General features: G+C 42.0%; 2 protein-coding genes across 7 annotated transcripts; both read left to right on the top strand.

The window, feature by feature from the left end:
• The first annotated feature begins 436 nt into the window (after positions 1 to 436).
• On the top strand, positions 437 to 15,599 carry NME1 (NME/NM23 nucleoside diphosphate kinase 1). 5 transcript variants are annotated; one of them, XM_044419964.1, is made up of 5 exons: positions 437 to 766; positions 10,625 to 10,748; positions 11,230 to 11,331; positions 13,048 to 13,160; positions 14,748 to 15,599. In XM_044419964.1, the coding sequence occupies exons 2-5, from the start codon at positions 10,629 to 10,631 to the stop codon at positions 14,863 to 14,865; spliced, it is 453 nt and encodes a 150-aa protein (XP_044275899.1). In that variant the 5' UTR covers positions 437 to 766; positions 10,625 to 10,628; the 3' UTR covers positions 14,866 to 15,599. The 5 variants fall into 5 exon arrangements, with proteins under 5 accessions (XP_044275899.1, XP_044275895.1, XP_044275896.1 ...); XM_044419960.1 differs by having other exon boundaries at positions 646 to 861; XM_044419961.1 differs by having other exon boundaries at positions 709 to 766; positions 10,498 to 10,748.
• LOC123018135 (nucleoside diphosphate kinase B) lies at positions 8,446 to 26,192 on the top strand. 2 transcript variants are annotated; one of them, XM_044419958.1, is made up of 6 exons: positions 8,446 to 8,453; positions 19,362 to 19,377; positions 21,758 to 21,893; positions 22,810 to 22,911; positions 25,343 to 25,455; positions 25,952 to 26,192. In XM_044419958.1, the coding sequence occupies exons 3-6, from the start codon at positions 21,765 to 21,767 to the stop codon at positions 26,067 to 26,069; spliced, it is 462 nt and encodes a 153-aa protein (XP_044275893.1). In that variant the 5' UTR covers positions 8,446 to 8,453; positions 19,362 to 19,377; positions 21,758 to 21,764; the 3' UTR covers positions 26,070 to 26,192. The 2 variants fall into 2 exon arrangements, with proteins under 2 accessions (XP_044275893.1, XP_044275894.1); XM_044419959.1 differs by lacking the exon at positions 8,446 to 8,453 and having other exon boundaries at positions 19,233 to 19,377.
• Positions 26,193 to 27,974: the final 1,782 nt, after the last annotated feature.

The raw sequence follows: 27,974 nt of genomic DNA, 5'->3' as shown, positions 1-27,974 counted from the left end.
TACACAATTATAGTGGTGCAGCATCTGTTGCTGAATCTCCTTCATGGTAAAAATAAAGCTTCCTGCACCAAGGAGTTTGCAGCCTAAATTCAATGCTAGGGAGAGGAGAAAGGGGACACAAAAGTAACGAGATAAATTATGAGCAAAATGATCTTGCAGTTAGACTTCATTTTGGCTGGGGGGGTTTGGGGCAAAGGGATTAAAAATCCTTCATAGGGAAGGGGGAGAAGAAAGCTTTAAAATGTTGTGCACCTTTTTAAATAATTCAGAAAGCTTCTTGAAGGCGGAAGAGAAAATGCAATGTGTAGAGTTTTATGAGGTAAGAAGCTATCAGCAAAGTAATAGCTATCTTGTGACTTTACGACATTTACTGTTGTACTCTGTGCGAAAAAGATCATGTGCTGACAGGGTGAAGAGCCTTGCAATATGGAGCAGAAGGAACTCCTTTTGTGCTTCCAGGAGCGGAGAGCAGGGTGTGGGCAAAGGCTCTCAGTGTGTCACGTCTTCCCCGGAATGGCAGCCACGGCGGCTGGGAAAACCTGGGTGTGTCCCGCTGTCGGTCTTGTGATGTTCTGAGCGGCTTCCAGCGCCGCCGACGAGCCGAGCGCCCCGCCTGGCCCGTGTCGCAAGGGCGGCGAGGGGCTTGGCGCTCCGGCCAGGCGTCGCTTCCTTATTGCCTCTCCCAGCACCTTCCTGGAAAAGCAAGCCAGAGTGGCAAGGACGTGCCGCTTAGAAAAGCTAGCGGTACAAAGGGAGAATTTTGTGGGTGCGTTCTCCGTTTGTTCTTCTCGCTCTTAAATATGCTTAATTCAAGAAAAATTCTGAAAAGGATTGACTGCATGTGCTTGCACTGCTGCTTGTGTAAGCAACAGTTTTCTTTACCATTTCAGCCATGTCAAAGGAGGATGTCAGTTGTATAGATGCTAGCCATAAGTCAAGAATGCTTTATACAATGTATGTTTTGATACTAACACATTTTTTCTTTTGCTGTCTGATTCTTTGTTCTGTTCAGTTGGGAGAGGTTAATGGGGAGGACAGAAGGGGAAGAGAACTGGGGATAACAATACACCATGAACAAAATATTTCAATAAAAATTTAATTCTAAAAATCAAACACTTTGCAAAGATATTGATATTATTTTAATAAGTTCCTTCCACAGGTTCTGCAAGAGTATGCCAACTATATTAATCATGTGCATACATGTGTTTTATCAAGGTTTCCTGTCACTAAGCAGTTTTATCCTAAAGGCAGCCTTCCCCAACCTTGTGCCTTCCAGACCCAATTGGACTGCAACACCCAGAATTCCCAGGCAACGGCCCTGCTGGAAGGGAATTCTGGGAGTTGAGTTCCAAATGCCTCTGAAGGCCACCAGATTGGGGGAGGCTGCTTTAGGAAGCTTGGTAAAAGAACTACAGAACATGTGCTGTGGAAATAAGGTAAGAGCAAGCCATATCTAGCTTTGCTAAAATACTACAACCTAGCCAAAAATACACAGATAGGACAGGCAGTAAAAACAAAGAGGAAGGTCATGCAACTTCATTTGATATTACTAGAGGTCCAAGTTATGTTTTAACTGTAATTTGCTTAAATACTTTCAGGGGGTAGCTGTTTCAGGCTACAATCCTAATTTACTAATTTGTACCAATTTACCTCACTGGGACTGGCTTCTGATACATACCAAGATTGCACTATTAGCCTGTTGCAGCAAAAGATTTAACACATTTATTATGGTTTAATCTTTCACAGACTAGAATCTATTTCATCAGATTCAAGAAGTATAATCCAAAGGGAGAGCTCATCAAGCTCCCAGTTTGTTAAGATCTTCTTCTGAGCTCCTTTTCCAGCTGCCTCCTTTATCAGAGGTATGGAGCCATCTCTGCAAAGGCTCTGAGTTGGGGCATAACCTTCCTCAAGAAACTAACCTGATCCTTACATTGCAACCATTTCTGTGCCAGATCAAAATGTTCTTATTCATCCATGCATTTTGCATTCCTTGTAAAAGTTAAGGAGTTTATCTACTGCTTTATTATTACATTTTGGTTGTTATACAACACTATCCTGAATTCCCTGATAGGATAAATGACGATATATCAATATTTTCAAAAAGTATCCTGGCAAGTTGGAATAATTTATAACTATACTTAATGTGTCTGATGGAGTAGACTCTAGTGCAGAAAAGCTTATGCTATAATTTTATGTAAATATGAGTTAGAAAAGCATTCTCAAAGTTACCAAACATTGCAGTTCCCCAGTGCAGATTAGTGCAAATTTGGAAAAGAAATCAAGTGACTTTGGTTGTATTTATGGAACTGTTTATTTGGGAGTGGTGTCTTTGACTTCACTGGTAGTCAATAAACTGATAAAGATAGACCCTAGTCAATGAATGTGGGATCTGCTTAAGCAAACTAGCTTTTTGTGTCTCCTTGCAGGGTTCCCACCTCATTTCAATTGTGGATCAAGGATGGGAAGTGGGAGGCTCTCTGTGGATGGAGTGTTCCATGGGTGGAGACATCTGAGAGCAGCTAGGTCAACACTCTGTCCTAACATAGAAGAGCATTTCCAAATAGGTTTCCTCTCTCTTTCTAGATTTTAGTGATTTAACATTCTTAAAGGGTGTCATGCAAATGTAGTTGTTTTAATTCCCAGTCAGTACATTTCCCATGCTTATGATTGATTGCACTCGTGTCGGTGATCAGCATCCCAAGAAAAGAATTTGGAAAGCTTTTTTTTTGATCACAGGATCTTGACAAGTTATTTCCAAAGAGAGGGAAATTGAGAACAGCCCTGACTTCACCACAAGGAACTACAGTCTGGAAAGGTGTTTGAGTGTGTTCTCCAGTAGTTGAATGCATGCACTTCTTTAAATTCTTGCCAGTATTTCTTAATTAACTATCCATGTGAAAGGAGTGATGTGTATTCTAGGAGAGGGAGAAGGATGCTTTGCAAACTCTGGTCAGATTTATTAGGCGGTATTGCATCAATTTCCACTAGAGAGCAGCAAAGACTCAGTTTACAGCAGACTGTTGGGCCTATTCAACTAAATCGTATTCATTTTAGGGGCTTTCCATGAAGCAAATGTGCATAGAATTGCAGCTATAGACTGGGATCCTAAAAGACTGATTATGAAGAAGAATTCCAATCCACATATAAATAGATAGTAATAGACCGTCTGAGGTAATTAAGCAGAGATGTACATCGACTGTGTTTTACCTAGTAATTAACTATAATAAGATTTGGTAAATGTTATATAGTTCTTATGCTCAGTACTATATACTGCACCTATACAAAAGCTAAAGTGTTTGAACACACATTTTTACTGTGCTTTCTGATCTGTGTATTCTCTTATCCAATATTGGAATAGATAGGTACACCTGAGTAATTGTAGGACAAGAATAAGATTTACCATGAGGAAACCAAGGTGTCTCTGCTAAGAAATGTTCAGACATATTTCCCTGCTGATGATGGGGAAATGAATGTTTATTGTCAAGTACTATTTGGTATCTATGGGTCTCTCGTATGCTGCCATTCCAAAAGAGACTGAAGCACTGCATTAATCTCAGCTGGGCCAAATGCAGCATCATTCCAGAGACTGCTCTGTGTAAGAAATTTCTTTGGAGATGTATACCATGATGTTTAAATTCTCTCAAATGTAACGGGCAGTCTCTGAGCAAGGATCAGTCATTGATTATCATAATCATGGATCAAGGTGCTTTACTGGCTGGCATCCACTAAGAGTATTTAGGGACACTTTGTCTGAACAAGTTGACCTTATGATCCTGCCATGCCAGGTGGCCACAGCACCAACGCCAGCGCATAATGTAGTCCTGGGTACTGTACACAGTGCACAAGCTTGCTGCGAGGAACAGCCATCAGCAGCACCTCAATAAAGCCTCTGGTGGGCAAGAGGCCTGCCTGGAGAAAGCACACTCTTCCCAGGGGAAGGTTTAAGTTATGCTGGGGTGCTTCTGATAGGTGTGAAAGGATGATTTGAAACAAGGGAGTAAAGAGATTTGAAAAGGTAACAAAGAAAATTACTTAGCCCAAAGGAGGGGAAAGGCTAAAATCAGATAGCACAAGGTATGGGGAAACAGGCACGTAGGCAGGAGGGCCAAATACTTCCTGATTGTTTATTGACAAGCTGGGCAGAACAAAATGAGCCTATTGTAGCCCACCAAGGGCAGGGCTGAATTGGGAAGAAGGGCCGGTGTTGGGGCAGCGTGGAGTAAGCGGGCGGAAAGAGTGTAAACTCTCAGTACCCTAGCCAATAAGGGGAAAGGAGGAGGGAAGTAGCGGCAGGGAGCAGGTTTCAAAAGGGGTGTGTGAACATGTGCTCAGGTGAACAGGAAAATGGGAAGGAAACCATTTTTTTCTGTTCCCTTCTTTGCAATAAAGTTTTAAAAAGAACTCTCTGCATGCCTGGAATATTTTTCGATGGAAAGGAAAGAGTGATCATAACACTTCCACACAGCCAGTGCTAGGAGCATTGCACACAACATGTCTTTAGTGGTGTCTGTGCATAAAGGAAGCAAGCATTTTATAAGTGAGAGAAGGGAGTCATACGGATAAAGAGGAATACATGAAAAAAGCAAGGTCACAGAAGGATGCACCAGAAGAATCCAGGCAATGAAAAACATGGCACTTAAAGCGCCATTTCAAGGGGATGGAACGTGGCCACTATGTTAAAAAGTCCAGCTTTTAAGCATCCTTACAGTAACAATCACTTCAGATGAAAAAGGGGGAAGGCAGCAAAACTAGAATCCAGGCCTCCACTGGGAAATTCCCACGCCCCGTGACCATGAATAGAAGAAAGAGACAATTAGGTCTTTGTTGTATTCTAGGAGCCTGCTCTAGCCTGGGACATCCCTCCACACACATGCGTGTGCATGCACATGCACACACACAGCCGCACATACGGAACCCGGGGAGAGCCAGCTTTGTGGAGCTGCATGTCAGCGGATTAAGTGCAGGCTTTGGCACCAGAGGCCCCGGGCAGACACCTCAGTACAAGGAGATTAGAGCACAGCAGTCCTCCGCTGCCTAGAGTGGGTGTTCATGGGGGCAGGTCACACTCTAATCCAATTCTGCAAGCTGAATAAGAAGCAGTTGACTTCTGAATAGCAGGAAATTGCCATTTCCCAGCAGTAAAGAGGGTTGCTGTCACAAGCATGATTTTATGAGATGCATTAAGAAACATCCTTTTCCAGAACTGATGGGAGGGCTGTTCCTTTCATCTACTGTGCAAACTTCCCCCTCATGCTCTGACTCACACCTCTGCCCCTTGGGACCACTGTATAGGCCAGCCCTCCAGAATGTGGTACCCCCCCAGATGCCTGGGGGGATGCTGGCTGGGAGTGATGGGATTTGTACTTCAAGACATCTTGAGGGCTCCAGTTGGATCAGGTAGCATAGAGGGAAAGGGTGCTGTGTTCCCAGTTCTGAGCAGCCCCCAGCCCTCGCGGCTGCTATTTTAAAAGCAAACAACATCCTGCTTGATCCATCCATTTGTTCACTTAGCTTCTTATCTAGTCTTACCCTCAGCCAGCCTTCCCTTGGCTGGGATCCTCCAGATGTGTTGGTTAATGACTCCCCTGCCCAGAGCTGGTGGGAGCTGAGGTTCAAAACATCTAGAGGGTGTCAGTGTGGGGAAGCCTGCCCTAAGCAGCAACCTCTTCCTTGTGACGATTGCTTTTACCGCTTGGATTGTTTTAATGTATGTCATTTTATTGATTGATTTAATGTTTTGACTGTGAGCCGTCCCGAGATGCCTTGCATGGGGGACGGCATACAAAAGTCTTAAATAAATTAATAAATAAATATTATTTTCATTTTACAAATAGGGAATTATGGGAGAAAGCAGTGTGTTAATGGTAAGTCAATGGTAGCAGACAATCCTTAAGCAGAAGAGAGCATGTCCATGACTAAATATAAATACCTGTTTACAGATTGTCCTGATAAGGATATTACAGCCTGCCATAGACAGAAGGGAACAGCCCATGGGAAAACAAGCCACTGAAATTTTCTCACTGTATCAAAAATGTAGGAGGGAAATACACTCAATATACAGACATGATACAGTGGCATGCATTCGCAGACACTGAATTTCCATTGACGCTTGTGTGTCTAAGATCACAGCTTGCGTGTTAAAAGGACAGGATGAAGGGATCAAGGGCATCCTCAGGAAGAAAAGACCGAGGATCAAGTCAATGAGTGGATTAAAAGATAGACAGCAAAAGGCTGAGATATAAATACAGAGTATAGGAAGGAAATACTTTGAGGAAGGTTTGTAGATGAAATTTTCATGAATGGTATGCAAAGTTTAAGGGAAGGAACAAATAGTATATGCAAATGCTAAAGAACCAAATAAAGGGCATTCTTGAAACAAGTTGGGGGCAGAGGATTTCAAGAATACTTTTTTGGGGGACAGAAACATTCCCCTGTTCCACCACAGTAACAGGAACAGCATTTGTAGAACCGTTTCTTACCATTTGGATAGCAGAAGAAAGTTTCACCCATAGTCCTGCTTTCTTGGCATGATTATGCAAATTAGTGATGTGCAGTTGATAAGTTTAATGACATGAAAGAAACTTGATATGGCTTTTCAATACCATGAGTGATCCCTATGCCCTATATGCTGTCAGAGATATCAGTTTTATTAATTAGATTGATGGTGAATATTTCCATTGAGACATAGCGCAGAATTAAATGTAGAGGGTTCAGCAAAACATAACTTACACATTTTCTAAGGAATAGCTTAACTTATTTCAATGTGATTCCTGTACAGTAAGAATGTACTAGTATTTTCCTGTCCACAGTGTCAGGCTTGGGCCTAAGTAAGCGGGTTGTAAGCCATACCTCAGCCATGGGCTCATTAACTTTAGGCAAGTAATTTCATCTTGCATTTCCCTTCTGTAATAGAGGATCTTATTTGGAAAGGCACTCTGATAGAGACAGGCCTATTTAGGGCTGTTCAACCAATAGATTTACCCTATCAGTTTTATTCGTACATACTATAATTTTATCTTCTTCTTAAAGTTCTAGGTCAGAGAAGTGCCAACTCAAGAAGCTCATAAGCAGGGCATACACAGGACTTGTAAATGTCCCAGAGCACTTTGGCTATTAGATGGTATGCAAACATTAATATGAATTTGACAGTATTAGTAGTTGTTGAAACCCACCGATTCTGAGACGTGTAATAATTCCAATTTTTATGAAGGAAAAAATACGTTAGGTAGAAAAAACATCAGTCTCAAAGTGTACAGTTAGATGACAGGTATCATAGATCGTAGGTAAATGATACTAGTTTTCTGCTTTTGGGAACATAGATGCAAGTTTGAAGTGACGTGCACTGAGGCAAAAAAATCCCAGCTTCAAGTATAAGCTGATGAGATTGAAACTAACAGTGCCTGACCAAGACAAAGTTCTGGTGGGCAGCTCAGTCCAAGTGTCAGACCCAGAGTGCAGCTGCTGTGAGAGGCAAACTGCATGTTCGGCATAATTAAGAAAGGGATTACCGCTATTGTTGTGATGTGCAGCCAAGCCCCTCCAAAATGCCCTGTGCGGCACTCAGCCACTGTGCCGCATTGTGCCAGGAGACAGTAAACACAAGAATGCTGGAGGTGTACAGTCAATGAATATGGCACTTTATTTGGACAATCGGGAAATATATGGTGCATGTAGGTAGCCCACAAGGGTCTATGAAGAAAGTTTCTGAACAAGATGCTTTTTTTTAACATACACGAGTTTGTAAGAGGCGCGTGATAATGGAAAGAAAGGGTTGAATGTATTAAGACAAGGGACTAAAGAGGCAGGGGGCTCAGAGTAGACAGATATTAGCATACCTGTAAGCATATTCTTATTATTTATAATTTGTGTTTAATTCTTTCAAAATTTCAGCAAAACCAAACATCAGTGCAAAGCCACCGAGAATGCAAAACAAAGAAGCAATGTAATATATTTCTAGTAATGCTTTCAAGATCAGTTGAATGCATCTCTGAGCATATCTAAACTGGGTCTACCTGGTGCGAGGAACAAGACTGACAACATAGTTTCCTGATAAGATCAGGACTGAATCTTACTAGTCTCAAACTGTCCTTGTCAGTTTCAAGCTTTCTGCGGCCATTTTATGACTGAGCTTTGGCTCATTTAGTCTTGCCAATTGCTTTAAAAGGAGATAGGACAAATGCATGAAGAAGGAAGCTACCAATGGCTACCAGCCCTGCTGGCTATATGCCTCTTCTAGCATCAGGGCAAGGTTTTCTGAATCCTCATTCAAGCACTTTAAAACGTGACTGTGGCCAAATCAGCCTTAAAAAAAAAAGGAAATTTTATTTATTCAGAATTTCATCAGACATCATGACATGGGGTCCTCTAAGTACTAGTTAAAAAGAGATTCTCATTGGTCCCCAACAGATCACCATTAAGCAAGATCACACTTTTTAGCTGGTGGGGAAGAGGTTTTCTAGCAAGGCTGAATGAATGAATTGGAACCAGGAGTCCTTGAATATATGATGCAATCTTCTTAAAAACAAAAGCCTCCCAATGCTATTTAGTGGAACTGATGATGAAGATGCTGCTCAAGTTTGAATGGAATTTGGACTGCAGGGGAGTAGCACCGTGAAGCCTTTTCCAGTGAAAACAACCAAGAATTGTGAGGCACCTTAAAAACTTAAACATGGCTATTATGGTGTAATCTCAAAAGTGCCGCAAGACTCTTGGTTCTTTTAGGGAGGAAACCCGAGTGGTAGGTAGAAACAAGTGGTCTTTTTGAAAGCAACAGCAGATGGCGTCTGCAGCCTGCAGAACCAGGATGCTAACCCTGTTTTGCCTTTAAGCTGCCAAAGAGGAGAAGAGGCGATCAACACAAACCGATAATGGGCATGTGGGGACAAGGCTTCTGCTGGAAAGATCCTGCTGCGAAGCTGGGCAGTTGCCAGACTGGGGACTGTAGTGGTGGCTGTGCTACCACAGCCACCAGCACAAGCCACTCCGCAGCTGCAGCACCGGCACTCAGGAGGCAGGTACGGGTGCATAAAGGGCAAGGAGGAATTGTGAAGCCGGAGGATACTTGGAGGGATCTGGGCTGCTTCCAGTCAAGAGGGGCATAACAGCAATCCAAAGGCATTGTGAAGCCGCTCCACCTTTTCATATGCAGGATGCTTCCAGATGAGGCTTTGATGGCCTTATTGCTCTGCCTCAGTCATGGCATTTTACCGTGGGTCCGGACATCATTGTCTTCTTGCCACTCTCCTGCATGTTCCCACTGCTCCTTCCATCTTTTCTCTTACTGTGGATTTAGTACAAGAAAGAAAGAAAAGATGGAGCAGCTGCACAGGACCTTCTGACTGCACCAAGAGTCCTCAATCTAGAAGCTCCCTTAGTAGATGTAAGAGGAGATGACCAGAAGTGCTGGAGAAACACAGGAGAGCCAGACTACAAGTGGAAGATACCATTCGGACCAGCAGAAAATTAATGAGTGAAGCAGAGCAATGCCGCAATAAAAGGTCCATCTAGAAACTGGAGGTGCCGTAGGTGTTAGAAGGCATTGTAGAGGTACCGCTACTGAAGCAGAAGGAAGGAGGAGGTGTATGAGAGATTGTGAGATGGATCCAGAGGTGTGCTTATGGAGCATTCCTCGAGGAGGACAGCATGTAGGGACTCAGGTCAGTGTGGAGGGATGTGAGTAGGGGCATGCCGGCAGGACGGGGTGAGAGAAGAAGTAGCAGGCACCGAGGTTTTGAGGTCTGCTTCACTGGGGAAAGGTTAATGATTATAACTCTATTGGAAACCATCACTGTTGAAGCTGTAGGGAGCTTAAATGCCTGGACCCATTTCCCCCAAAGGTTTGTAGTTACTAAAATGTCACTTAGGAACAATGCTAGATAAAGTGGAACTTGTACACTAACCAGTGTCGGAATGAAGTTGCAAGTAGTTTATGTTACTGAGCCTGCTGGTTTTTCTGACACTCCATTGTTGGAAAACTTACTTGAAAGAACGTTTCAATGTAAGCAGGACATTCCAAATAAATGTATTTAGGATCAGACAAGGAATTTGGGATGGTCTGAGAAAAGGGAAATGTGTAAAGTGTGGGTTTACTCTTCATTCAAACAAAGCATCTTGTACAAAATGCGATCACTTCTGTCCTATATGGAAAGTAAAGTCAAATTGCCATGTTTCAAGTTGAACGATAGTTATTTGATCTTGGGGAAAACCTTTTGAATATATATTGGTAAGGCTTACTGGTTTGTTCTGAAAACCAGTAAGAGATGCCTGACATATTAAATCAAAGTTATGGAATGTTTTGTGTAAGATCTTCAGTACTATGTAATTTAGAGTGTACCTGTAACATCATCCCATTTTGATCCAGTGCAGTATTTCCTGATTCTTCATTCCCCAGTGATGTGTATGACCAGCTGCTTGGCATATTTGTGAGACCATAGCTGGGCTGTTAGTTCTGATGTGATATAAATATTCTATGTACCCTGTTCTTAATCTCTTCAGCTGATGAGTTGTTCCCAGCCTAATCCTACAGCACACTATGATGACAAACTGTGTACGGTACCATTTAGACGTCTCTCGTAGCTGGATTTTATTCAGGATTGCCACTGTTTGCTTTCCTGTGTGGCAGGACAATGGCTGAACGCACCTTCATTGCCATCAAGCCTGATGGAGTTCAGCGGGGCTTGGTGGGAGAAATTATCAAGCGATTTGAACAGAAGGGATTCAAACTGGTCGCCATGAAATTTATGCAGGTGAGTTTTCTTCGTTCATGCCTCTTCTGTCAAGGTATTCAGATCACACACTTTTATGTTGCTTTCTTCTCAAAATGGACTTTAGGCAGAGGTGTAAGTTAATTTACAAGATGACCTATAGTTTGGAAACTTTCCAGTATTTAGAAGATAAAGCCATGCTGAGTACTCTAAATTTAGTACATGGCTGTCCTTGGGCGGAAAGTTGTGTCCTTAGTGGCATATTTTAAATTTAGCACTCTATATATTCTTGGAGCTTCAAAAACCGTTTTATTGAATGTACTTGAGTGGCAAGCAGCTTGCTGCCAAAACCAGAAGAAATAATATTTCAAGTTGTACTAACCAACTAAACCACTTTTCAAAAGCAGTCCTAGGACCAGTATTTGAAAAGTGTGCAATTTAAAGAGCAATACCACTCATGTGGCTAATTCTATGTGACATAAGATGCTATTAAGTTTTTATGTTAAGCATTTTGTTCCTGTAGGCCTCTGAAGATCTTCTCAGAGAACACTACATTGACCTGAAGGACAGACCATTCTACGCTGGTTTAGTTAAATATATGAACTCTGGACCTGTTGTAGCCATGGTAAGATTTCAACAACTAAACATTGCTTTCTTTAAAAGTAAATCAAATATATGCAGCATACTTTAAAAAGAGGCAGGTAATCTAGCTCTCATTCAGCCTGTGGGTTCTTCTTACTGTGAGTGTATGCTTGAATTGTATTCACTTATTGAATACATTGAATTTATATTTAATGAATATTGAAAGAAATTGAATGAATGAATGAATGAATGAATGAATGAATGAATGAATGCTTCTGGCTGTCAAGATGTTTGGGCTAACTATTCCTCTTGCTCCCCACCATCAGTGTAATAGTGGAACCACAGCTCACAGGGACACAGTGCTGGAACTTTTTATTTGCAGAAAGAACACCTTCCCTTAGAATTAATTTCCTGTTCCCTGCTGTTAGCTCAGTTTTTACTGTGGCTGTGGTAAATTAATTTTCTCAGTAACTGTAATCCTCACTGAAATGTAAAGTATTTTGGAATAGCTGAATGATCTAATAAGATCCATTTGCTTCACAAAATATCTGCACCTAAGCAGAACATTTCTAAAATTGCTTTGAGGTTATGGATCCCAGGGCTGCCTACAATTTTGGACTTTTCTTGGGAAAGTAGCTATAGGAACTGCCATGCTGAGTGCCAGCACTTCAGAGTAAACCACTACACAACTGTGAGCTGTGGGCTAAGCTGGCTCAGGGTGATGAGGATTGAAAGCCAAAACATCTAGAAGGGTGTGAGTTGCCCATCTCTAATGTATTCGGTTTGATCTCAACTTTGCCATCTTTAAAGTAGATTCACTGAAATCAGTAGTGCTTAAATTAATCGTAACTAACTGAATTTCTGATGCAATGTAATAATAATAAGTAGGACTGAAGGTGCAATGCTGTGGATATGAGAATAAACCTTTGAGCTCAGAGCCTTTTGGTTACTCCCAGCAGAGCAGAAAAAGCAGTAGAGACCATTTTCATCTCCTTGCGCCTCCTGCTCTGCCTTTTTGCTGGGCAGCCATTTTTGGATGTCTAGCAACAGCATCTCAGAATGTGAGGGACAGAGCCTGGAGCACCTTCAGAATACCTCATAATCCAGCCACTCCAGTCTCCTCCCTTCCCTGCTGCCCCCTCAGAGCCTCCTTTTAACCCCTTTCAGCAGCTCTTCTGATCTGGGAAAGTAGCTGATGCAGTTCCTTCCACAAAAAGAACTGTGCTGGCTGCAAGTGGATGGGGAAGGGCAGAGGAGTCTACTCCTAGCTCCAAGATACAAACACTGCCCCTGACCTTGAAGCTGGGAATCCAAAGTATCCTGTGACCCCTGAGACAATGTCTAGGGGACATAGGATCATTTTGTCAGTGGATCCATTATTTCAAAATGTCTGCAATGTGGAAGCAACTAGGAACAGCACTGGGGGAGGTGATGTAGTTCGTTAGCAGTTATGTCATCAGCATTCTTCAATGGAGTGCCCATGGTATACATAGAATTATTTGCCGTGTAACTGTCCTAATTGCAGAGGTTATACTATATGAAGAAAAAAATTCTGAACAGTGGCAATATTTGGCACAGGAAGTACTGAATAACCCAAAAAGAGAAAAGATTCCTTGAAAGAAGACTAGCATATGCCTGCTCCTGTTAAGTTTATGGACAGAATAAGCATTATTAATATTGTGGTAAAATGGTGAGAATGTGTTCTTCTTATAACTTATTAGGGGACTCATTTTTAATCTCAGTACTTTGATTGTTGAAGGTGTGGGAAGGCCTTAATGTAGTTAAGACTGGGAGAGTAATGCTGGGAGAAACAAACCCTGCCGATTCCAAACCTGGCACTATTCGTGGAGACTTCTGTGTACAAGTTGGCAGGTAGGTTCTGAATTCTCTTATAAAATTAAATTAATTACTAGTCCTGGTCTGCATATATAACTGAGAATGAAAATGTATCCAAGTTTTTTAAATGTAAATGCAGATATTTGGAGTGCAAAGGAATATTTATAAAAGATCTGATTCATTGATTTTTGATAGGTGACTTTCATATCCCAACAGGCCTAAGATGGCCCTGACTTTGCACATTGTCTCAGCAAGTTTCCTCCTAATTCTGTTGGCTACAGGTGACTCAGTCCCAGTTGCCACATTTCCTTACATTGATACACTGGGTGGCAGGGAGGTAGCAGATTTTTGTCCAGGTTAGCCTGCACCTTCCATTAATACTCTCGTAACGCTTCAGGGTTACTTTAAAATGAGGACACTGAATGATATTCCTACCCTTGAGGGTGTCCTTAAAATTATTACAGCCTTGTCTAACAAGGGGCATTATGGAATGTGATTGACTTTAGGACTGGGAAATCTGAATGCAGTTGAACAAGGCACTTTGGAAAAGAAATGTTCTGAGCTGGATCCAGACCTTTCATTCCACTAGGGAAAGGTATCCGCATCCTCTCCCCTGAAGATTCCCTCACCTGTTTGGGGAGCAGGGGGAAGAAGGCATAGGAGTCCCATTCTGCAGATGGTCTCCTTTCACTGATGGAACCAAAGATCTGCATCTAATTTCTTATCTTTGGTGTGGATAAAAAGAATTAGATTTTTGACTCTAGTGAGCAGTTACTGAAATACAGGTGGCTGTAATGATAAATCCATTCAAAATATGTGAAGTATGACTTTGAGCACATACTTATTATATGTAAAATGAAAAAATATATATTGAGAGTTTCCTTTTGACTATATGAAGACCAAAGAAAAAAGCACCTATTTGATTTGCACAATTCATCAATGCTACTTATATAATTGCATTCACACAAAATGGTAAGGCAGAATTCTGCAAACTCCTGGTCCAGCATTCGTGATGTTGCTTGATCACTTCTGCTCAGCCTCTCCCAGCAGCAGGAGCAGCTTCAGTAACAATGAACTCAACAACCAGAAAAATCTCTGCATTATACCCAAACCCATTCCTTGGCTTGTTGCTCCCAAACAAGCCAGGGAGTGCCAGCCAGATCTAACCCTCACTTATTAGAGGAGCAAAAGGCTAGAAGGCTCAGTTCAGAGGCAACAGGTTGCACCAAACCCTGACCATCTGCCAGCAGAATGGAAACCACGCATGGAACAGTTCCCAGCCTTGTAAATCTCCGTGCCCCCAAATCCGCTCTGGGAGTGAGGGCGATGCTGGAGCGTTCTGGAAGGCATGTGAGGTTTTCTACCAAAAGCAAAGTTTTATTGTGCAAATTTATGTGCAGATGTTTGTTGTTGCGTGTAACCCAAGCTTTTTCCTCTTGGGGTGTTTCTAGCTAGGAAAGTCACTTTGGCTGTCAGAAGCATCCTGGCAGGAGCCACTGGACAGTGCAGCATGTACTAATATGTTTGCTTTTGAATGACTGGCCAAAGTTCTCCAAATTTCTCCATTAATGTTCTGTGCAATTCATCACAGTAGAACTAATTATTTCATTCTTTCCCCTTTAGAAATATAATTCATGGAAGCGACTCTCTAGAAAGCGCCGAGACGGAAATTAACCTATGGTTCTCTGCTGAAGAACTGGTTGACTACACAAGGTGTGATCACTCATGGATCTATGACTAAAAAAACTGAATGGCTAGTTTCAGACTTAATAATGTGTTGTCCGAACTCTGCTTCCCTAACAAACCATGTTTTGTTAACCATAAGCAATCTACAGTTGACAACCCCACAAGAAACCATGGGTTCTCTTCCTGCGTAGTTGCGGTTCACAAACCATGCTGTTAGTGCAGATGGCATCAGACAAGACAATAATCCGCATTTGAACCACTCACAGTTCAGTGACAGCGCACACTTAATCCATTCTCAACACTCAAATGTGGGTTGTTGTGTTGTCAGAAGCTAGCTAATGTGTACCTTGTTTATTATCCCTTTGTTCTACTATTGATTTTGAAAGAGTCTCTACCTCTGTTATCCTTTAGCGTTGTTCTTCCACTCCCACCATGCACTTTCATGTATATTTGTGGAAATGTTTCAGGTATGGTTTAAAACATAGATGATGTTATGTTTGTTGTTTTGAAGGAAAAATATTTATTAAATTGGAGATTATGTCATTCAAATTACAAAAAGTAATGGGGTCAAGGATGTGAAAGCACTTTTTATCTGTTCTTATTCAGCAGTTGTCAAGTACATGTGCTTTATCTTTATTATCTAAATTGATTGTACTCAGTGGAGTCAACCTAATATTTTAGGCTAAGCCTGTGCCTATGTGTTGTTACTGGATGCAAACTGCTCTCTTGGACACAGAATGTTATACAAGTGATTAGGGAAAAAGAAGATACTGCTTAACATGGATTAGTAAAAGGGGTTATTCTATTTCAAGTTAAAACGTCAAGTAATAGGTGCTATACTGCAATATAAGCCACTGCACTATAAATTTAAATGCAAAGTAAATCAATGCATATGAAAGAAAGATAGGATATATGATTAAGCTGCAACAAAGGTTAGTAAATATCACGTTTGTGCTTATTTAACATTGGTATGCACAGGTTCCAGTATCACTGAGACTAACACTTTGTACCGATGGTTATTAAACTCCTTTGTTCTGTTCTCCCTCACCAAGCACTGCTCCCTTGTGTCATTCTAAAGCTAGATTAGTACAACTGCTTATGAAACATACTTTTATGAGAAAAGAAGATTAATGTGGGAGTCATTCAGTAAGCCCTGCCTCCTGTTACTCGTTTTTATTATTCTGTTTGCAATGAGGGCATTATAGAATTGCTTCTTCATTCTTCTTACTCATTTTCTTTATATACATGGACTTTTTTTCTTGTGATTAGCTGGACCATAATACAAACCACAGAGGCAGGCTCTGTTTAAGCATTACGCCACACTCCAAGCTAAACTGGTTTGCTGGTTCATCACTGATTTGTGACGGCTAGTAAAATAAAATTGGAATAATGATTTGAAATGGGTTTGCAAATCATGGGTTATAGCCAGACTCTAAGTAATTAATTAATTCTCATGGATTTCAGTGGGAACTAAAGGCCACAATGCTATGTATGGTTACACAGGGGGAAAATCCTATAATTCCCAACATTTCCCAGCCAGTCATGGACTTTTTCCTGTCTAAAACAGTACTACTAAAATTCCTTTCTGTTTTTCATGCAACGTCTCCAGGTCCACCTTCATGGTTTGCTCTCAGTATGGTTCAATACAATGTCTAAATGAACAAATGTAAGCTGTGGCTTTGCCTCCAGAGCCCACTGTCTCTGGAGGGCTCTGCTGATAGTAAATGAAAGCAGACACACTGCTCTAAATATGATTTGTGTGTACATTTGGAAGCATCCTCAACTATGAACTGGCTTATGCTAGACCAGGTGGCAGAAACAGTTCTTCAGGGTCTCTGCAGAGGCCTTTCTTTTCAACAGCTAACAGATCCTGTTAATGGGAGAGGCAGAGACTGATCCTGAGCTCTCCTGCACATAAAGCAGGTACTCCAGTCTTCCCAAGCTTATGTCCCCTCCTTTACTGCAAGCCATGGTTTAGCATGATGTTTGAGGGTCAAACTATGTGTTATAATTGAATTGCTTGGCTTCCCCTGCTACCTTCCAAGTCTTAAGAGATGTACTTGCACCTTGCAGCACGGCGGGAGGGGAGGGGAGGGGAGGATGCTTTCCCTTGCAATTTCCCTACCAAAAATTGCCCCCTTGAAGCTCGTATTACTCATGGGGGAGGGGGCTGATGTGCACCTGTATGATCCCTGTCCCAACCTCTCAGTGCTAATGGCAACTCTGGAGGGGACAGTGGATTTTGTGCAGGGGGAAAATTAACCTGCTGCCCCAAAGGCTTGGTCTACCAGTGGTGTGGCACGGGACACGTGACTTTTAAGTAGTGGAAAAATGAAGTCCAGCACTGGATTGGGACCGTGACTCATTCCATGGTAAACAATTGTGCTATTTAGTTCTGAGCTGAGAATATTTAGAATTCAGCACTATAAACTATAACAGCATATACTTCACTTGGCTGGCAGTTATAATTTAGTATCTTTTGCAAGGCTGTCAACCATTAATGGAATTTAGCTGCTTAATAGCTGGATGATTAACTGAATAATTACTCTCAAACTGCATATTGCCTAAACTAGGTGCCTCTTTTGAGCAAACTAAAGCACAGGATAATTTCAGATAAGATTTTAGGAATACTGGATTGCATAAAGGGTACAACGAGTTGGATTTAAATTCCTACTGAGGTACAAAGGTTGTTGGGTGACTGTGGGCCAGCCACTTTCTCTTAGGTCAGTCTATTATTTTTATTTATTTATTTATTTATTTAACATTTTTATGACACCCCCATCGCAGAAAGCCTACCTCACAGGCTTGTTATTTAGTTATCTATCGCATTTGTATGCCACCCCATAGTCAGTGGCTCTCTGGGCAGCTCACAGTGCAATATAAAAAATACAAATAAAAATGAATAACAACAACAGACAAAAACATAAAACAGAATAGGATTAAAATACAATATAATACAACTACAGAAATAGAACAGGAGGAAATATTAAACACAATATAACCAATAACCACTAAAACAATAAACCAGCAGCAAACCAATAGTCCAATCTAAAACCAGATACTATATAAAAAGGTCTTAACTTGGCGCCAAAAGCAAGACAAAAGTCGGTGCATCGCACCCCCCTTGGAAAGGAATTCCAAAGGTAATATGCAACAACAGAGAAGGCCCTTTTCCCTGCCGATTCCCCCCTCACTTCATTTGGGGGGGGGTGGTCCACAAAGGAGGGCCTCCATTGATAACCTGAGTGGTCTGGTAGGGATATATGGAGACAGGTATTCCTTTAGATATCCCAGTCCCAAGCAATCTTGTTGAGAAGACAAAATGGAAGGAATAATGCATCCAGGGAATTATTCTCTGGTCCAGGAAATTAAGTGAAACCCACTAGCAAGCATGCATACAATTGTGACCCTAGTTCATGGATGGGAAATCTATGGCCTTTCCGGTAACTGGATTGCAACTCCTGTCATCTCTCACTACTGGCTAGGGCTGACTGGAGTTGCAGTCTAACAACATGAGGAAAGCCATTCACCATGCCTAACCTAGGGACACTTTCTAAAGACCACAGCAGAGGCATCAATTTCACGCAACCATTGGAATGGACAATATATTAACATATTTGGGAAGAGTTACTACAAAGCAGCAAATCCTGCATCTGTACTCATTCTGTAGCACTGATGATCAGGGTAGGTAGCTTCCAAAGTATGTGTAGCGCTCATTTTATAAGACTTTCAATAGCTACTAGCCATGATGGCCATGTGCTGCCTCCAGGATCAGAGGCAGTTCACCTCTGAATATTGGTTGCTGGGGACACAAGGGGAAGGGCGCATTGCATTCATGGCTTGCTTGCGGACTTCGCAAGACAGCTGGTTGACCACTCCAGGAACAGAGTACTGAACCAATCAGGCCTATGGTCTGGTCTCACACAGCACATCTCACGTGCTTAGGACGATCCCTTATGCTGATCCGCACTTCCTTAAAGGTTGATGACTTGTGAACATACCCTTAGGACCACCTGGGCCTGTGCTGTGGTTTACGTTCTTGGGCTCCAAGCCGATGGCAGAGAGCGTGTGGCGGGGAGATTGCTCTCCCTGCGTGCGAACGCGCGAACGCGATCCAGAGATGCTCGAGCGCCGCACCACGTGTAAACGGGCACATGCAACGTGTGAAAAAGACGCCTCCTTTGGCCCCCTTTTTCTCTCTGCAAAACGCTCTCAAGTCCTCATCTGAATCGCCTCGTTTCCTTGGACTGCTCGTGCTATTTCTTCCACTCCTCGCGACGAAAGACCCGCGAAGAGCCCTCGGTCCGCTCCTGCAGTATCGGCGTTGTCGGGGGAAGAGGCGCCCCCACCTCCGACCGTGAAGACGGAAGCAAGAAGGGAGAGGGAACGTGCAGGCGAGTCGGCGGCGACTGCACGCTCCAGAGACCGCCCTCTTTGCTCCTGGCGCGGCCCAGCTTCCGTCTCCGGCCTCTGCCCGGCCTCGCTCCGCCTCTTCCCCAGCAGGTTTGCGGCGAGGCAGCTCCCGAAGCCACGTTGTCCGGCTGGAAAAAGGCTCGCTGCACTTGAGGTAAGCGCTGCGCTTCTCTCTCCTCGGGCTAACGAAATCCTGTGAGGAGTAACGCGGTCTGGGGACAAGGGTAGGAAGGCATGGAGTGGGGGGAGAAAAGATGGCCGGGACCGGCTTAGGGGGAAGCGGCGGGCTGGGGAGGGCACTCCCCTTTGGACGCTCTCGCAGCCGCCTGGAGGGCAGCGCCCGCAATCCCCCGGTTCAGGCATCGCGAGGTAAGGCGGACGAGGCGCATCCGCTTTCTCCTGCTCGCAGCAGAGGTGGCGGCTGAGTGCGCCGGCTCACATGTGCCTCGTCGGAAGGAAGCCCCGCTGCGTTCGGCGGAGCTCCCTCCCGGTCACCGGGCGGAAGGTGAAGGGCCCTTCCCCAGCCTAGCCGGTTGAGCGCGAGCCTCGCCTCACGCCGCCCAAGGAAGCGAGGACCCGCGTGTTCTGGCACGTGGGTGTGGCCGTGGCTGAAGGCGCGGGACCTTCCCTGTCGGTGCGCTGGCCGGCTTGGTGGACTACAGTTCCCAGCGGCTCCATCACCAGTATGGCGATGTGGGCTGGGGCGGGAGTTCTGGGAATTGCAGCGAAGTAGAGAAAGGAGCCCTTTTCTAGGGTGAACCTGGAGGAGGATGCTCCCGCGTTGCTACCCCTGGAAGTCAGCTTCTACTTCTACAGGAGCAGTTGAGAGCTTTTTTTTTTCCTTGTGAAGGGTGGCTGAGTCACAGGAAAACTCATTTGCGGGGGTGCAACGCGCAAAATTGTAAAGCTAGTCTGTTTTTTTTCCCTTTTTTGCGCATGAAAAATTGGGCTGGAGCCCACGTGCAATCAGGGAGCCTGGAGCTCACCACACAGGTTCTACAGAGTACTGAATTTTCTCTTTGTTCCCTTTCCATAGCATATAATAAAGGCAGCAGTATTGACTCAGTCACTGCTTCATGGAGTGCGCTTCGCAAAGTCGGTACAAATAGTGTAAACACTGCTCATGGTTGCCAAAGAATGATACAAAGAAAGAAGTTCAAGTCCAGGAGTCTTTGACATGATCCATATGCATATGCAATGAAAAGAAAAGGGAACTCTTTTGAAATAATAAAAAACACCACTAGCTGGTTCCATAATTTCTTTGTAACATTACTGTTTGAAAATATTTGATTTCAGTATTTAATGCTTGCTATCTATTTTTAAAAGGCACCTTTTAAAACAGGGATGGATAGAAGGGATTTGGTTTATATCAAGGTGATTTAAATAATGATGTACTTAGAAACTTTCCCAGATATTTCCTGACCAGTTGTGCAACTCCTACCTCAAACTCATGTAAACTCACAACCGAGCAAAATGTGATTTACGCTATGGCTCATTCTTAAATGAAACTTTTTAATCCCTTATGTAACAATATCTTTTGCTTGTGTTCTTTTTTTCCAAGAGAATGTCTTCAAAATGTTTCCATATAAGGGCTCTCTTATGACTAGAACCCTTGAGAGTTTGAAATCAGTAACTGCAATCCTATACATATTTACTCAGAAATAAGTTCCATTAAGTTAAGAGAATCTTACTTCCTTTCCAATGGTCAGGATTCAGGAGCTGAGCAGGTCTGTCAAGGACAGGGCATTTTGGAGAGCTTTCCTTCATAGGGTTGCCATAAGTTGGAGATGTCTTGGCAACACATTACAACAGCAAATGATCAGGATTGAGTCCTAAATATGCCCAGTGATCAGCATTGGCTTCTATTACTTCCTAGAGTTGCTTCTTCACTCTGCCTTGGTTTAGCCTTCCCCTCCCAAAAATTAAATAGGAAAAAAAAATTAAATGTCCATCACTGATAGAGCAGGGTAAGTTTTTATTTCATTACAAGGAGGACTAGTAAAGTTTATTTTAATCCGGTGAAAAGAAAATGACCATGTTTGAGTAGATATAAATTATTTTAGAAATTACAAGATTGCTTCTTCATTTGGATGGAAACCTCTAATCCAAGATCACATATTCAGAATGGTTGCAGCAGGCATTGAGCACAGAACCCAGCATATGATGTGTTAATTTCACATAGTCATGGCAAATCATGGTTTAATTAATCCATGATTTGCCACCAGTATGTGCAAAGGGGCCCTTTGTCCTCTTCTGTATTACCGCCCTAGAGCTATTTGATGAGTTCTATCATACCCTCCCTCATTCTTCTGTCATCCAACCTAAATGTACCCAATTCATTCGACTTTTCCTTGCAGTGCCTGTTGCATGTTGTGTGAGTTCTGGCCTACTTTAAAATACTGTTTATCTTAATTGCTATCTTTGACCTGTCAGTTCATCTTCTGTTGTTAGTTTTCTTCCATGATGGGAAAATGGCATTGTTGTTCAGTCTTGCTCTTGGTCTTCACTGGTTTCTCTTTGCATTTCTCTTGTAGTGGAATAATGTCTTCCAACACAGAGCGCACGTTCATTGCCATCAAGCCTGATGGAGTCCAGCGGGGATTAATTGGTGAAATTATCAAGCGATTTGAACAGAAGGGATTTCGTTTGGTCGCTATGAAATTTATGAAGGTAAGTTTCACCTTTACTTTCATAGAACTATATAGTGAAGGTTAGTTAATATATACAGGAACTTTGCTATTATTTAAAACAAGGGTGTATGGCTTTTTGAAAGTAAGGGTGTATCAATATGGAGTATCTATCAGTGGAAATACGTTACTGGTTAGACCATGAATATATTGTTCTCTTTCCTATGTAAAGTGAGGTAAGGGCGGAACTAGTAAAGAGAAGTCAAAACCATTCATGGAAGCAACTGAGGTTGGGCTGGAATTTGTTTGAATTGCTTATTTTTGACATGGCCTAAAATATTAAAACATGTCTTTATCAAATAATCCATGTATCAGTTGCTCCATACTAGTTTTGGAGGGGGTGACTCCTCAAGCAAATATTGTGGGCCAAGAGATGTGTGTGCCATCCATATTTCAGTTCCTATAATCACTGTAAAGCTAGATGCACCTTCAGCACCTTTGTGCACATCTGCTAAGGCAGAACAAAAGCTACTTTAAAATGAAAACACATCCTAATCATGTTATTATCTGTTGCTGGAATAATGACCCTTCAGTAGTACATACACAAGTTTTGTCATCAAACTGATCAGGCTTGCAATCTTCCATTTCTCAAAGTGCAGGCAGTTCTGTGTAACCAGTGCCAAGCAGTTTGCATGACCTTGACTAGAAGCTTATACTGGATAAGATAATATGCAGCCCTTTCAATAACAGTATAGCTAGTTCTGTTGAAACTGCCCAAATATAGACTGTAGTTATCGTATCTCAGTCTCCCTCTGAGTTATGTGTGCTTTGCTACTCACTGTTTGACACTGCATTATTTCAATTACAGCGGAAGGGCTTCCAAGTAGGAATGGTTAAGCAGCTCCTTCCAGTGATCAAGAATGGGGGTTAATTCATTTCTGTATTTCTTCACTTTAAAGGCTTCTGAAGAACATCTCAAAGAACACTACATTGACCTGAAAGATAGGCCCTTTTATGCTGGCTTGGTTAAATACATGGGTTCAGGGCCTGTAGTAGCCATGGTAAGTATTCATGCATAAACTTATAGCCAATGATGAATAAATATTATTAAGCCTAGCCTCTTTCGAGTGTGGTGGAAAGGTAGAGAAAGATGAGGCGGCTTAGGCCTGTAGTAGTTTAGTTGTTTTCCTCTGCAGCATGACTATGCATATCTCAGCCCTAACAACCTTTTTCTTATATTAGGGCAGAATGAATAAATGCTGCAGAGAATATTTAAATATAGCTCTATCTTTTCCTCAGTGAACATGCTATGGATAACCAGTGTGGTATCTTTTTAATCTTACTTGCAGCATTCAATGCACAATAATCAGTTAGGATCTGAAGTTCAGCAGGGCTAGAAATGTTCAAATTTTAAAGCAACATAAGGCACTGATGACCAGGATGTGCTTTAGATGTTGCTAACATGTACAGTATTGTTAGAACAGGACTAAAACTAGTTCCTTTACGTTGGTGGAGGAAGTTGGCAGTCTTTACACATTGTAATATTGCTGTCAGCCAACCATTTTTCATCATCTGTCCATTTATTTAGACCAGATTTATGTGCTTCTACAAAGATCTCCACGTTCCATCTCATGGTAGAAATAGGTCCTTCCTATTTGTTTGATAGAGTAAGAATAGAATTATTTTCCTAACGGCATTAAAATTCTTAACCACTTGATTTTATTGCTTAATTATGATTCTGCTGATGCTATTTCGATGGCTCCCTTGTGTAGAAACAGTAACCTCAAGTTGCCAGGAGGATGGACAGCTGATAGGCTGCTTTCAAAAGGAATACCTTGTAATCTGTTAAAGTTGTGCTGTGAATGTGCTGCAGCCTGGTCCTAAGCATGTCTTTTTGAAAGTAAAGCCACTGAATTATGGGGCTTTCCAGGAAACACACACAGGACTGACCTTTCTTCTTTCCCATTTTGAATTGAAATATTAAGGGAAAGACGAAGGGTAGCTTAACATATTTATAAGTGAGGCAAAGCCACAAGACTTTGCCACCTCATTTAAGGAATTTGCTTAGACCTAACTACACAGCTGAAAGTAGCTATTTCTTGGAGAATTGTAATCAAAGGGAAACTCACTGAGCAACCTTGAACTTCAAATGACTGTCCATGAGGGGAGCCATAAGCATGTAAACACAGTCTGTCCCAATGCCAAATGTGTGATAGCTACTCTTAGTGGGATCTAGGGGCCAGGGCCAACACGTGCATTCAGCACCAGTAGGGCTGGATCTGTCTTGGATTGATCTTTGTGAGATGCATACAGCTTGTGTTTTTGTAGAGAAATAACAGGTCTCTTCAGATTATTGCAGAGTTCTAGCTACTGGTAGTTTGTGCCAGTGGGCTTAGGTACTTGAGAGTATGTAGAACACTGAAGTACTGTTCATTTCAGTAGGTCTGCTCTAAGTAAGACTCATATTGAATACTTTGGAAGACTGGGAAGGAGGTTTTTCACATATTCATGTTCCTCTCAGTGTTTTGTTCTGTAGCCTAGTTTGCACTGGAAAGGCCTGCACAGCACAGGGTTGAGTAGTGTACGTGTGGTTGAGGATGACTTAGTGCATCTCTGTGTTCTGCACCTGTCACTGCAGCTTAATAAGGATATTGTTGAACTGGGAAAAGTGCAGAAAAGGGCAACCGAATGATCAAGTAGCTGAAGCAGCTCCTTTGGGAGAAGGATTAAACATTTGGTACTTTTAGCTTAGAAAAAGGATTGAGTCAAGTAGGACATGCTGAATATGTATAAAATTATGTATGGTGTGGAGAAAGTGTATTGGGAGATGTTATTTGTTCACCCTCATAATACTACAACCCGTGGTCTTTTCAATGAAGCTGAGTGGTGGGAGATTCAGGACATCTAAAAAAAGTACTTTGCACAGTACAGTTAAACTGTGGAACTTGCTGCTGGAAGATGTGATGTGGCCACAAACAAGAAGAATCGGAGGATGCTGTTGCACTTGTTGTGTTTGTGGCTTCCCTGTGAAGCTTCTGATTGGCATACAGTGGTATGCCAATCGAAATGCTGGAAGAGATAGTCCTTTGCTCTCATCTAGCAGGGTTCTTACTACTACCAAGTTCAGTTGATGTCTAAACAATTGAAATTCTAAGTTTATGGGATTTCCACCAAGATGCAGCCCCCAGGTTAATCGGTGGCAGGAGCTGAACCGGTGGAGCAAGGAGAAAGCAGTGGTACAGCAGCTGTGGCTACTTGTGGGTGGCCGCTCCCATCATGCTAGTCTGTTTCCCTGGAGACCTTCCACCCTTGGCAGTGACCATATTAATGTATCTTGTAAACTACCCTGACAGCCTTTTAATTGCTAAGTGGCGGTATCAACTTTTAACTTAATAATTTCTTGAAGAGCATATTTGATAATGTACAGTCCTCACTCCTTTTTGATGAAGTACCATAGTGAAGCATAGATGTTAAGTCATTTTATTGTTGCAGGTTTGGGAAGGACTCAATGTCGTAAAGACAGGCAGAATGATGCTGGGGGAAACCAACCCAGCAGATTCCAAGCCTGGAACTATCCGTGGTGATTTCTGCATTCAAGTGGGCAGGTAGGTGCTGAAATATACTTTTGTATGAGTGTCCACAAGGTTGCAAGCTGCTATTAGGACAGTACTATCCTTTAAAGCTGTCTCACTACTTCAAAGAAGAGATTGGTAGAGTCTGTAAACATATCTGAAGAATACCTTAAGCTTTTGTGTTATAGGATGGGCTTAATTGCTCATTCAGGGCTACTGTAATTGAATTGTTCACAATGGCTGGTTTTCTTTTAGGTCTTAACAACAGAGCTATTCTATATGAATGGCAATATAAACAAGCTATGCTATCATTACAAGTTGAACCATTACTATTAATTGCATGTGTACATTTGATTGAAAAATCATGAGGCTGTGATTGAATCTTGTAGCATACTTGGACTTATAACCAGAATTTAGAATAGATTTTTTGTTGGCTTTAGCTGCAAGTAGTCCCTTTCAGAACCTTGCTTCCAAAAAAGTAATCAATTCTATACAAGTCTTGTAACTGAATTCTTGCTTTTCTCTGAAGGAACATCATTCATGGCAGTGACTCTGTGCAAAGTGCTGAAAAAGAGATCAAACTATGGTTCAAGCAATCAGAACTTGTGGACTTCAAATCTTGTGCCCAGGACTGGATTTATGAATAAAATAAACCTTACTATGAGTTGTGCCTTTTTCCAGCAAAGCATGTTATTCCAGCCACATAGAAGCAAATACAATGGTTATCTTTGTGATTTAATAGTGGTATTAAATAAACCATCATGAACTAATTTGCTCTGTTCTCTTTATTTTTAAAGACACAAAATTTGCATTTAAATAATTCTTCTATATAATTATTAGGCGTATACAAATTGGACAAAATTAAATAGAATTCACCTTTCTAATCCCTAGTTTAGCTCCTGTTTTAGCCAGCCAAGTAGTTACGATAATGCTACCCAAATTGATGCAGGTATTTGTTATCTGTGTGAGTCTTTGAGCAGGAATGGACGACTAACAGCCTGCCCATTTAGTTTGGCTTACAACTACCCTCATATTTCACCCTTGACTATATTTGGATAAGGCTGATACTAATCAATGGCCTGAACAAGTTGCCTATGTTTCATTTCCTTCATTTCCTTCCTATGAAGGAAAGGGATATTCTCAAGTACAAAAAATTAAGTTATCAAAAAGCTGTATTCCCTTTCAATAAAATGGAATAATCCATAATGGCAGAATAATTGACAGCCAGAATACTTTCCACATAACAAGTTCAAGATGACATTAGTTTAAAAGCACCAGCATTAAAAGAATGGAGCCACATCAGTTGAGCACTGTTCAACAAATCTGAGAGGAAGTACACAACTGGAGGAGGAATTTTGTGGTTTAAGAAAACCATGATTAACACTTAGGTTTTAAGTTTTTTTAGTTACATTTGATAAACCATGTTAGAAGATCCTGGAACTTAAATCGGTGTTTTCATGCCCTATTCCCCAACAGGAATTGGGCTTTTTTTGGTACTTTCCCATAACTCCCATGATTGCCATTTATGTGCCTTGATGGTGCTTGATTTTCCCTGGGCAGCTGAGATACCAATGTAATCTTTAATACTGATGGTGCTATGCAAGGAGGAGTACAGGAAAACTTTGTGCAAAATGTGACAACTCAAGATACAATTTTCAGTTTACTAGATTCAACTTTTCCCTTACTCATTTTGTGATCGGCCACACATCTCACAGAATTAAGCTACTCAATTTCAAATGTGCCTACAGGCCCTGAAAGGTTAGACAACCTGCTAACGTGACTACACACTAGCTGAGACTACACTTACAAATATTTAACATGCCATGCAATTTGAATGCTTCATTTATTGAGACTAATGTCAACATGGTGGATGTACCCAGTCACAAAAACTCCCACTTATCAGAGGGCCAAAAAACCAGTGAAACTTGAAAGAGAAGTAACTTACCCAAGGCCCTTGGTGCATAGCAGAAGAGGGATGCAAGCTCCCCAAACACTCCTTTGAACCTACCGTTATTGTAGGATCATCGCAACAAACTCCCTGAGTGCACAAGCCACTCACCTTAAGTCATTGCTTTTTTTTAGGATCTCCCCTTTCCAAGCTCATTCCCATAAAACAGTCTCTGCTCGCTCTCTCTCCTGGATTGCTGTCATCTTAGGACCTCCCATCCACACATTTCCTACTGCTACTTCTCATTTCTGTTTCATTCTACACTAGAATGAGAACATCCAGGATTATTGGTACTTATAAATAAAGAGATCTATCCCTGCAATGCACAAAGTGAAAAGGCAGCTATTTTATTTATTTATCTCTATAATGCCCAACTGCCAAAGCTCTCAACTTTGCTACAAGGAGCCCAAGACAGTGCAACAGGATTTTATTTTCACAGCCCCCCTGTGAGAAAGTCAATGACCATGCTAAGGTCACCCAGTGAACTTACTGGAAGAGTGGAGTGGACCTGGGTTTTTCTAGTTGTAGTTCAATACCAACCACTTCACCATGCTGGTTTTCATTTGACTATGAAACTACCAGGTTTCTGTTCTTCCCATACATC

The sequence above is a fragment of the Varanus komodoensis genome, unplaced genomic scaffold, assembly GCF_004798865.1.
Source record: "Varanus komodoensis strain SLA01 unplaced genomic scaffold, ASM479886v1 scaffold11, whole genome shotgun sequence".
In the NCBI taxonomy this organism is placed as follows: Eukaryota; Metazoa; Chordata; class Lepidosauria; order Squamata; family Varanidae; genus Varanus; species Varanus komodoensis.
This window is presented reverse-complemented; position numbering and strand designations above follow the sequence as displayed.